We start from the raw sequence: 12,656 nt of genomic DNA, 5'->3' as shown, positions 1-12,656 counted from the left end.
GCTCTCTAATGTATCAGCCTGTACAACTGATTCAGGGAGAGAATTCCACATCTTCACAGCTCTCACTGCTGAAACCTTACACTTCTGAAGGCAAAGCGAGTGTGGGAGCTGCTTAGCGAGTGTTGCATGTGATCGAAGTGTTGCATGTGAATTAAGTGTTAAGCAGCGTTAAAAACCTTAAGGCGTTGGTGTTTGCTGTGCATGCTGGGAGTGCTGGGTGCAAGGAGGGAGTAAGTGCAAATAACTGACTGCGGTGTGTTCTGTGAGTTATCTGACTGAGACAAACAGCTTTTTCTTTTCTCTCTTTGGGGTAAACTAGTTGATACATTAAGTGCATTTACTTTCTTGTTGTGTTTTAGCTTTAGAGGTCTAAGGGGAACATAAAAAAAAAAAAGTTAATAAGGGTTTTTATTTACTGCTGGTAGCAAATTGCATTTTTTTTTTCTCCTTTCCCTCTTTCTTCTAATTAAGGGGGAGGGGTTAATCAGGTAAATTCTGAACAGGCTTTGTGTGCTCTGGTTGAAACCTTACACTTGTGAAGGCAAAGCGAGTGTGGGAGCTGCTAAGCGAGTGTTGCATGTGAATTAAGTGTTAAGCAGCGTTAAAAACCTTAAGGCGTTTAAAACTGAAAAGGTGTTGGTGAGGAATTACATTTGGGAGACTGTAAGTACCCAGTGTAAATATGAGTGGGTTTGCTGGTATTACTCAGTGTGTGTCTTGTCACATGTATGTGGTGTTGGAGCAGCAGTTCCATGCAGTATTTACATGTGAGAGATGTCGGTGGGTTTTCATCTTGGAATCTGAGCTGCAGACTCTAAGGGGTGAACTTGCAGCACTGAGAGCATCGGCAAACAAGGGGGAGGAAAGGAGGCTCACAGAGCAACCACTGGCAGGGGCTAGTGGAGTGGGGGGAGGAGAAGGGGCAGTGGAGGCTAATGAGGGAGGAAGGTTTGTGACAGTCAAGAGGGGAAGTAGGGGACAGAAGAGTAGGGGGGCTGGTCCACAGTTTGTCCAAAACAGCAAATTCGCCGTTTTGGCTGAAGATGCTGGGGAGGAAAACTCCGAACTGGCGTGTATGGAGCAGGCTGACTCTCGGAGCACCCCGGGAGGCAGTGGCTCTAATACGGGTGGGGGGAGTGCAAGGAAGGAAAGGCAGGTTCTAGTTATAGGGGATTCAATTATTAGAAAGGTGGATAGGGTAATCTGTCGCAAGGCCCCTACATGCCGAACAGTCTGCTGCTTGCCTGGTGCTAGGGTTCGGCATGTGGTGGAACGAGTGGACAGATTATTGGGAGGGGCTGGGGAAGACCCAGCGGTCTTGGTACACATAGGTACCAATGACAAAGTTAGAGGAGGTGGTGAAGTCCTCAAAAATGATTTTAAAAGACTAGGTTCAAAGCTGAGGGCGAGGACTTCCAAGGTATATTACATGAGCCACGAGCAACGCTAAGGAGACAGCGGGAGCGTAGGGAGATTAATGCGTGGCTGAAAGATTGGTGTAGGGAGGAGGGTTTTGGGTTTTTGGAGAACTGGGCTGATTTTTCAGCCGGCTACAGGCTCTTTGCTAGGGATGGGCTGCACCTCAATGATGATGGAGCAGCTGTTTTGGGAGAGAAGATGGCTAGAGGGTTGGAGGAGATTTTAAACTAGGTGTGGGGGGGAAGGGTTCAGTAAAAGATTCAGTGGTAGACAGGTTAGATGAGATAGTGGGCAAAGAAAGGGAGAATGGGGGAGGAGATTTGGCTGGGGATACTGTTAAGGATAGGGAGGACCACATGTCATATGTTCAATATGGTGCCAGTATTAAATGTATGTTTACAAATGCAAGAAGTCTGACTGGTAAAATGGGAGAGCTGGAGCTGCTGGTGATGGAAGGAAAATATGATGTGATTGGTGTGGCCGAAACATGGCTGAATGAGTCGCATGACTGGGCAGTAAATATCAGTGGCTATACTTTGTTTCGGAGGGACAGAGGCAATAGAAAGGGAGGAGGGGTATGTCTGTATGTTAGGCAGGATTTAAAAGCTCATATAAAGGAGGAGGTTATGTTAGAAAATGAGGGGGCAGAAGTCGTATGGGTGGAGTTCTTCACCAATTGTAAAGAATCCAGCAAATTAATTGTAGGCGTATGCTATAGACCCCCTAATGTAAGTGAGGAGGAAAAGACAAAGCTCCTAATGCAAATAGAAAAGGCTGCTAGTTTAGGTAAAGTAATGATAATGGGGGATTTTAATTACCCAGATATTGACTGGAGCAACGGTACTGCTAGATCAGTTAATGGGAACAAGTTTATAAACTTATTGCACGACAATTTTTTAGCACAGGTTGTTGAGGAGCCTACCAGAAAAAATGCTATTCTTGATTTAGTGATCTCAAATGACCCAGAACTTATAGCAAATGTGCAAGTCATTGAACCCCTGGGTAATAGTGACCATAAGGTTATATCTTTTAATGTCTGGTGCAAAAAACAAAAATATACTGGGGCAACAAAAACCATGAATTTTGCAAAAGCTAATTTTAGTGCCTTGAGGGCTGCCCTACAGAGCATTGATTGGGGCATTAGGTTTAAACCCCTTCCGAATATTTAGGCGGAACCTCTTTTCTTCTAATCGGAATGGGTGACCTTGTGTCAGCTGGAAAGACCTACTGGTAAATAAAGCATTAGAGAGATTATTATATGATCCCCTTATGTATTTATACATAGTCATCATATCACCCCTTAAGCGCCTCTTCTCCAGCGTGAACATCCCCAATTTGGCCAGTCTTTCCTCATAGCTAAGATTTTCAATACCTTTTACCAGCTTAGTTGCCCTTCTCTGTACCCTCTCTAATACAATAATGTCCTGTTTGAGTGATGGAGACCAAAACTGTACGGCATATTCTAGATGGGGCATTACAAGTGCTCTATACAGTGGAAGAATGACCCCCTCCTCCCTTGACTCTATGCCCCTTTTAATACAGCTCAAGACCTTATTTGCCCTTGATGCTGCCGACTGGCATTGCTTGCTACAGCCAAGTTTATCATCTACAAGGACTCCAAGGTCCTTTTCCATAATGGATTTGCCTAATGCAGTCCCATTAAGGGTATAAGTGGCTTGGATATTTTTACATCCCAGGTGCATGACTTTACATTTATCAACATTGAATCTCATTTGCCACTTAGCTGCCCAGATTGCCAGTTTGTCAAAATCGTGTTGCAAGGATGGAATTAATTGGGCTGGATAATTTTGTGTCATCTGCAAACACTGATACATTACTTACAACACCCTCCCCTAAGTCATTAATGAACAAGTTAAATAAAAGTGGACCCAATACTGAGCCCTGGGGGACCCCACTAAGAACCTTACTCCAGGTAGAGAATGTCCCAACCACCCTCTGTACCCGATCCTGTAGCCAGTTTCCTATCCACGTGCAAACGACTTCATTAAGCCCAACAGACCTTAGTTTAGAAAGCAGTCGTTTGTGGGGCACAGTATCAAACGCTTTGGCAAAATCCAAATAGATCACATCTACTGCCCCCCCACTATCCAGAATCTTACTTACCACATCATAAAATGCAATCAAATTCGTCTGACAAGACCTATCCTTCATAAAGCCATGCTGATTGTTGCTCATAATGCCATTCATTAGGACAAAATTTTGAATGTGATCCCTTAACAAGCCTTCAAATAATTTGCCCGCCACAGATGTCAAGTTTACTGGAATATAATTGCCAGGCTGAGATTGTAATCCCTTTTTAAATATTGGAATAACATCAGCTTTTCTCCAATCCATAGGCACCATACCAGATCACAGTGAATCTGAGAAAATCAGAAATAAGGGCTGGTCTAAAACTGAACTAAGCTCTCTTAGAACCCGGGGGTGTATGCCATCAGGCCCTGGAGCCTTGTTTACATTAATTTGTATTAAAGCTTTTTGAATCATATCCTGCGTCAGCCACTGACTAGATTGAGCTGAACCATTTGTGCAGTTATTAAGTGAGCCTGTGAACCCAGACTCCTCTATTGTATACACTGAAGAAAAGAACTGATTTAACACATTTGCCTTATCCGTATCTGTTACAACCCTACTGGTACCATTATTTAATGGAGCAACACTCTCAACCTGCATCTTTTTACTATTAATATATTTAAAAAACTTTTTAGGGTTAGTTTTCACCTCCACCGCAATTAACACTTCATTTCTTTTCTTAGCCTTCCGGATTGCTGATTTACAACATTTATTACAGTGTTTATATTCATTAAATGCAGCTTCTGTCCCTACAGATTTATGGCTTTTAAATGCCTTTCTCTACTTTCCCATTAACTTCTTTACTTCTGTATTAAGCCACACAGGATGATTCTTAGAGCTTCTACGTTTAGTCCTTAAGGGAATAAATTGAGAACAGTAATGATTTAATAACATTTTAAAGGACAACCATTTCTGTTCTGTGTTTTTAGCTGAAAACCTAATGCCCCAATCAATGCTCTGTAGGGCAGCCCTCAAGGCACTAAAATTAGCTTTTCCAAAATTCATGGTTTTTGTTGCCCCAGTATATTTTTGTTTTTTGCACCAGACATTAAAAGATATAACATTATGGTCACTATTACCCAGGGGTTCAATGACTTGCACATTTGCTATAAGTTCATTTGAGATCACTAAATCAAGAATAGCATTTTTTCTGGTAGGCTCCTCAACAAACTGTGCTAAAAAATTGTTGTGCAATAAGTTTATAAACTTGTTCCCATTAACTGATCTAGCAGTACCGTTGCTCCAGTCAATATCTGGGTAATTAAAATCCCCCATTATCATTACTTTACCTAAACTAGCAGCCTTTTCTATTTGCATTAGGAGCTTTGTCTCTTCCTCCTCACTTACATTAGGGGGTCTATAGCATACTCCTACAATTAATTTGCTGGATTCTTTACAATTGGTGAAGAACTCCACCCATATGACTTCTGCCCCCTCATTTTCTAACATAACCTCCTCCTTTATATGAGCTTTTAAATCCTGCCTAACATACAGACATACCTCCTTTTCTATTGCCTCTGTCCCTCCGAAACAAAGTATAGCTACTGATATTTACTGCCCAGTCATGCGACTCATTCAGCCATGTTTCGGCCACACCAATCACATCATATTTTCCTTCCAACACCAGCAGGTCCAGCTCTCCCATTTTACCAGTCAGACTTCTTGCATTTGTAAACATACATTTAATATTGGCACCATATTGAACATATGACATGTGGTCCTCCCTATCCTTAACAGTATCCCCAGCCAAATCTCCTCCCCTATTTTCCCTTTCTTTGCCCACTATCTCATCTAACCTGTCTACCACTGAATCTTTTACTGAACCCTCCCCCCCACACCTAGTTTAAAATCCCCTCCAACCCTCTAGCCATCTTCTCTCCCAAAACAACTGCCCCATCATCATTGAGGTGCAGCCCATCCCTAGCAAACCTGTCTACCACTGAATCTTTTACTGAACCCTCCCCCCCACACCTAGTTTAAAATCCCCTCCAACCCTCTAGCCATCTTCTCTCCCAAAACAACTGCCCCATCATCATTGAGGTGCAGCCCATCCCTAGCAAAGAGCCTGTAGCCGACTGAAAAATCAGCGCAGTTCTCCAAAAACCCAAAACCCTCCTCCCTACACCAATCTTTCAGCCACAAATTAATCTCCCTACGCTCCCGCTGTCTCCTTAGTGTTGCTCGTGGCTCAGGTAATATCTCTGAGAAAATTACCTTGGAAGTCCTCAGCTTTGCACCTAGTTTTTTTAAAATCATTTTTGAGGACTTCACCACCTCCTCTAACTTTGTCATTGGTACCTATGTGTACCAAGACCGCTGGGTCTTCCCCAGCCCCTCCCAATAATCTGTCCACTCGTTCCACCACATGCCGAACCCTAGCACCAGGCAAGCAGCAGACTGTTCGGCATGTAGGGGCCTTGCGACAGATTACCCTATCCACCTTTCTAATAATTGAATCCCCTATAACTAGAACCTGCCTTTCCTTCCTTGCACTCCCCCACCACCCTTATTAGAGCCACTGCCTCCCGGGGTGCTCCGAGAGTCAGCCTGCTCCATACATGCCAGTTCGGAGTTTTCCTCCCCAGCATCTTCAGCCAAAACTGCGAATTTGCGGTTTTGGACAAAATGTGGACCAGCCCCCCTACTCTTCTGTCCCCTACTTACCCTCTTGACTGTCACAAACCTTCCTTCCTCATTAGCCTCCACTGCCCCTTCTCCTCCCCCCACTCCACTAGCCCCTGCCAGTGGTTGCTCTGCGAGCCTCCTGTCATTCCCCTCGTTTGCCGATGCTCTCAGTGCTGCAAGTTCACCCCTTAGAGTCTGCAGCTCAGATTCCAAGATGAAAACCCAAGATGAAAACCCACCGACATCTCTCACATGTAAATACTGCATGGAACTGCTGCTCCAACACCACATACATGTGACAAGACACACACTGAGTAATACCAGCAAACCCACTAATATTAACACTGGGTACTTACAGTCTCCCAAATGTTATTCCTCACCAACACCTTTTCAGTTTTAAATGCCTTAAGGTTTTTGACGCTGCTTAACACTTAATTCACATGCAACACTAGCTTTGCAGCTCCCACATTCGCTTTGCCCTCACAAGTGTAAGGTTTCAACCAGAGCACACAAAGCCTGTTCAGAATTTACCTGATTAACCCCTCCCCCTTAATTAGAAGAAAGAGGGAAATGAGAAAAAAAAAATGCTATTTGCTACCAGCAGTAAATAAAAACCCAGCATGCACTAAATAAAAACCCAGCATGCACTAAATAAAAACCCAGCATGCACAGCAAACACCAACGCCTTAAGGTTTTTAACGCTGCTTAACACTTAATTCACATGCAACACTTAGATCACATGCAATACTTGCTTAGCAGCTCCCACACTCGCTTTGCCTTCGCAAGTTTAAGGTTTCACCCCAAAATCTTGTATATGCACCAGAATTTGGGACCTAATGCCGATGCCCAGTGCCCTACACAATTACAGAGCCTGAGGAGGAAGGGGGAATGTAAAGAGAGCAGTGACATCTAAGAATTGCTCAATGGAAAGTGAATGTAATTGACTGCCCCATCTCTATGCTTCAGGCTTAGAGGCGGGGCCGGTGATATTTTAACAGCTTAATAACATATATGGATGTTTTAATGAAAAAAATTATTTAGGTCCCATGGTTAGTTTGCAAAGGAATTTCATTATACAGCTTTTCATGCAGGATTGGATATGTGGAAAGGCCACCAAGGCCCGGGCCTAGGGCAGCAGGATTTTAGGGGGGCAGAATGCTGCCCAACCATATCCACATTGATTCAGAAACACTAGGGATGCACAGGAAATACAATAGTTTTATACATTTCTTGTGCATCAATCCCCATTGCTTCAGTCCTGATGAAAATCTGCTTGAATAAAAAAAGGGGGGGGGGGCGGGGAGACGAATGGCAGCGGGCCTAGGGGTGCCCGCTATGTAAATCCAGCCCCGTTTTCATGTGTAGGTGACAGGTCAGCTTTAAATCTGATGAGTATGTATTTTCTCACCAGACAGGTTTTAATTACCTTCATTAGTGGTTTCTGCATTTTCCCTTCGAGCACTTCCTATATTTGAAAATTCGTCACCAGAAGTTTACTTAGAGTTTGCTCTCTGTATACAGATGCCTTCCTTACAGGCAAAGGTAACCAAATGAAAGTTGTATCTTCAATATGCTTTACACTGTAGCTCTCTAAGTTCAGTTCAGAGACACCACTCCCCTCTAACAGAGAGGGCTATTTCAGCTAGATTATACCCTTTCATTTTCAGGTAAGGACAAACCATACACTTGAACTGGAATAATGCAATGAAACCTTTCTTCCTTTCTCTAATCTGACTACCCTCTTTACATACAGTAAAACTTGCTTTACATAATAGAACATTTTGTGGTAAATATACCTTTTCTCCATTGGAGTGGATTTCACAAAAGTGGGTTCTCTAAACTGCTACTTCATATGACATCTGTCATGTCACCTTTGTTTCTGACTATCACAACTATGAGTTAGGAAACTTGAGGCTGCTTGGGAAATCGTATCCCTTAGTGAGCAGGAGAGACATGCCGACACCGGTCTTCACTGGGGCCCTAGAACTTGGTTGGATCAGAAGTGTAGTACAGGCAAGGGTTAACCCGAATCATAGTCTTACTAACAGAAGGTGCCTTTAAATTTCAAATTTGGTGTAAAAGTGAATTCATGATACAGCTTGAATGCTGTAACACCATTGCGCAGCCATGAAAGATTACATGCATACATCAGAATGCAAGCTAATGCATATACAGAAGGTAAGAAGGGTATGTTGGTCCCCTGGTGCACCTTACACTGCTCAAGAGATATAGCATGTATTTGCCCTTCTCTTTTCAAATAGACTCATGTATTACAGTATGAGAGTCTACAAAAAAGCTCCTGAGCTTTGCTGTCAAAAAGCACCCAGAACTATAATGCTGTCCACATGAAATGCAGAAAAAAACAGAAGTAATTTTCTCGTCTAAGGGAGTGGCTTATAATTAATGTATCTTTTCCATAGGAGAAAATATCACCCGCTATAGTGCTCTAATGTATTTGCAAAAAGAAAAATAATTTACCCTGCCAAGTGCTTTTTCTTCAGGAAAAAAGAACCCCAAATTTCACAGTCTTTCCTCATAGTTTCTTCCATCCTTTTACCTGTCTAGCTGCATGTCTGTCCACTCACTCCAACTCAATATACTTCTTAAGAACTAAAGAAGATTTCCGATAGCGACAACCCTTTTCTATAGGTATGGTAAGGCCTCTCACATCTGATTATCATCCCATCAATATAAACGCCTAACTTTAATAACCCTTTCAAATGAAGTGAAAATCTTATGTTTTGCATGCTTTTGCTAGACACATATGTAAGGATCATTTTCATCGATAAATAAGTATATGTTCTAGATTAATTTGTTTTCATTGGGTTCAGATTAACTTAATTTAGCATTTAAGTAAAAGCAGATCACATTTTACGTCATATTAATGCAAAAATAAAATTTAAAAGGTTTCACAAACTTTCAAGCATCACTATAGCTTACCACATTGTAACTACAGCAGTTGCCATTTCCTTGGAATAGCCAGTGTTTGTGAAATAATATCATTATGGGGAAGATTTAGCAGTGTAAAATTAGAGCTCACCACAGAATAACCCCCCCACACGTGTATTATTCCTATGAGATATTTAGAAGCAAATTTATCAATGAGTTCACCATTTGATAAATATGCTTCTAAAAAAGATGAATAAAAAGTGCATGAGTTTTTCTGTGGTGAGCTCTAATTTCACACTTTGATAAATTTGCCCCTATATGTTGCCATGTTTCAAAAAACCTTTTGACAAATTAGTGTTTATCTTCTGTTTCTTTTTAGTAAACAAACATAAACCATGGATAGAAACCGCTTACCATGGTATTGTGACAGAAAATGATAATGCTGTTTTGTTGGACCCTCCACTAATTGCATTGGATAAAGACTCTCCTCTCCAATATGCAGGTATGTAAAGCATCCTTAATTTCAATAACGGTGATTAATGTTGCTGTTTGAAAATTTCTTTGTAAAGATATGCTATATACACTGCTAAATTAGTGTTTCCACTCTCCCAAGCCAGTTTGGTTTTCAGAGTTTCCCAGTGATTTTAACATATAGAAATAGGGTTCCACACATTCAGATTAAATAAAGTAGTAAAAGAACAAATCTGACAATGTTCTGGTCATGACAGCAATCATGCGAAAGTTGATGTTCGACGAATAGTAGTGACAGTCACCCATTGATATCGTCATGCAATACATTGAGATATTGTTAGCCAACAAATCTTCTAACCTGTCCAATCAGGGTCGGACTGGGGGGCCCGGGGCCCACCGGGACCGCTGTCCAGGGCCCCCCTCTGGCCCCCGCTACCTACTTTGAGCCGAAGCGCCGATCAGCATACTCCGTCAGGCGGCGCATCGCGCATGCGCAAAAATCACTAAGCGCGCATGGGCAAATGGCGCTAGGCGCGGGTGCGCAAATGGCGCTACGATGCGCCGAAATAGTTTTTCCCCGAAAAACTGTTTGGGAGAGGGGGTCTGGCCCGGCGGGGGCCCACTAGGGTCGGGGCCCACTGGGTATTTTCCCGGTGTCCCGCCGGGCCAGTCCGACACTGTGTCCAATTGACAAAACGACCGATCACATGGTCAAAAAAATGTTGGGACGGGGGGCGGAGCTAACCGCCATGCTGATCGGTCGCACTATCTGAGCGCTCCGTGTAGCGAAGCCATACCGCGGTGAATTGCGGGGCCTCCTGTCTTTCAAACATCGCCACAAATCTTCAGCGACCCCAGAGGACCCTGCAGATAGCAACATGTCCAGTGCTAAGCAACGTGGGTCACAGAGAGACTTTTTCAAACGCCAAGCACCTGGCCCGGATAAAAACCAAGATGGCGCTGGCTCCCCTTCTAGTAGTCCGGAACAGAAAAAGGCTACTTCTCATGCCTCATGCCTGAAAAAGCAGGACCTGGACACAGGTTTGGAATCTTTATTTACCAAATTATCAGCTACGTTTCATACTGAGCTCAAGTCAGCAGTTACTGATCTTACCAAAGAAATTACTTCATTGGGTTCACGTATTGACACACTAGAAGGGAAGCATGACACGATGGTGCAGGCCCATGACGCACTTCAGGAGCAAGTACACTCCTTACAACGTAATGTTACAGCGCTTAATCTTCACATAGAAGATCTAGACAACAGATCAAGGCGTAATAATGTTCGCCTTAGGAATGTACCAGAATCTGCTACAGACCTGCACAAAGTTTTTGACTTACTGTTCTCTAAACTGCTACCAGAATATAGCCCAGATTTACTTATTCTCGACAGGGTGCACAGGGCCCTTCGCCCTAAGCCACAACAAGGCGAACCCCCACGAGATGTTATCGCCAGACTTCATTACTTTGAAACAAAGGAGGATTTGCTTGCTTCTGCTAGAAAACACCCAGCAGTAGAACTGGAAGGGGAGACGCTCCATTTATTCCCAGATGTAGCACCGTCTACATTGCAGAAACGCCGCGAGCTTCGTCCTATTACCCTGCTACTGCAACAGTCAGGGCTCAAATATAGATGGGGATTCCCTTTTCGCCTTACCGTATTGAAAAACGGATCGCTCTTTTCAATAACAGATCCTGTTGAAGGCCCATCGCTATTGACTCGGCTTGGTCTCGCTGATACAGAACTTTCTTCTCCTGTGAAGAAAAATTTTCCTCCAACACTGCATCCTATTTGGGAAACGAAACAGCTGAGAAGTTCCTGAACTGGCTCATTTCTTGATTGTGCTACTCGACAACCACAGTCGCAGCAATCCCCAGAAATGGCTTATTTGAAATCGACATCAGGAATACATAGTTTTTCCACCTTGCTTTACTAGCACTGTGTGGCCCACTACATGTTAATCTCGGAATGTGAATATTGGTTCACCTTACTGGAAGTTCTATCTTTGTTCATATATACCGGTTGGCTGGCTTTTTTCTCCCCCCTACACGACCATGGATCGCTGCAGCGAAGCCACACAGCGAGGTCTATGGTCTACTTGAGGATCAGGTATCCTCAGGCACTGTTGATACTTTTATCACGATTTTTCTTCTTTTTTCTTGTTTTTCTTTTTTCTCCTTTTTTTTCTTTTTTTGACAATTTGAAATTTTTTATTCTTGTTTTTATTGCTGTTACAATGAAACCGACGCTCAGGGACAATTTCTATGAGACATTAACTGTACCTGTATTCCCGATTTGGCTAATAGTTTTAGCTGCACTTCTTCAAACTTTTTCGTTTACTGTTCAGCATCCTGTTCCTAGAGATCTTGAAGCTATACGTACTATGATTGACTTCAATGATTGGTTCAAGCATGGCCTATTTTACGCCTTACACTCATATGGTTATCATGAGCATATGGCTGACCAGCTATTGGCGATAAAGCTAATAACTCATACTGCAGTTTGTAAGTTTTTACCGGGTTTTCCCGAACATTATGTATACTGTGACACTGAGATTTTGCCTTTTCATGTTGACTTTGAAGTTTGTCTCAAACACTGCTTAAGCGTTAATGATGTTTGGGTGATTTTCACTATGATTGTTACGATTGTTTACATAGGCCTGAATATCTGGTGTTTAAGATGGCTATAACTATCCTTTCGCATAATGTTAAAGGCCTTAATTCCCCTACAAAACGAAAAATGGCAGCTCAATACTATTTGCGCCATAAAGCTGACATAATAGGACTCCAAGAAACGCACTGGCAACACTCGGGACTTTCTCCCTATTTACACAAATCTTATTCTCAAATTTATGCAACATCTTATGCTGAAAAAAAGAGAGGTGTTGCCATTGCTTTTCGATCTCATTTAGCATTCATACCCTACAAGTCTATAATGGACCCAGAGAGTAGATATATATTATTACAAGGGACAGTACTGGGCTTTGACATCACGATAGTTAATGTATATGCGCCTTTCTCTGGCTTATTGACATTTTACTCCAAGGTTTTCAAGCTGTTACAACAGCACGCCAAAGGGATGGTAGTCTTACTGGGTGACTTTAATTTAGTAATGAACCCCACTATAGATCGTAAGGGACTACTTGCCAATACGTCAGCGG

At 42.7% G+C, this 12,656-nt stretch overlaps 1 protein-coding gene across 2 annotated transcripts in view; it reads left to right on the top strand.

Annotated features, from left to right (window-relative positions):
- LOC108697542 (calsyntenin-1) overlaps nt 1-12,656 on the top strand; it is a 388,939-nt gene that overhangs the window by 94,719 nt on the left and 281,564 nt on the right. For both annotated transcript variants that reach the window (XM_018227676.2, XM_018227675.2), the window contains exon 2: nt 9,404-9,526. In XM_018227676.2, coding sequence (XP_018083165.1) covers nt 9,404-9,526 — 123 coding nt within the window. The remainder of the gene's footprint in view (nt 1-9,403; nt 9,527-12,656) is intronic.

The sequence above is a fragment of the Xenopus laevis genome, chromosome 7S (assembly GCF_017654675.1).
Source record: "Xenopus laevis strain J_2021 chromosome 7S, Xenopus_laevis_v10.1, whole genome shotgun sequence".
Lineage (NCBI taxonomy): Eukaryota > Metazoa > Chordata > Amphibia > Anura > Pipidae > Xenopus > Xenopus laevis.
The sequence above is the reverse complement of the archived record's forward strand: the minus strand, read 5'-3'. Positions and strand labels throughout refer to the sequence as shown.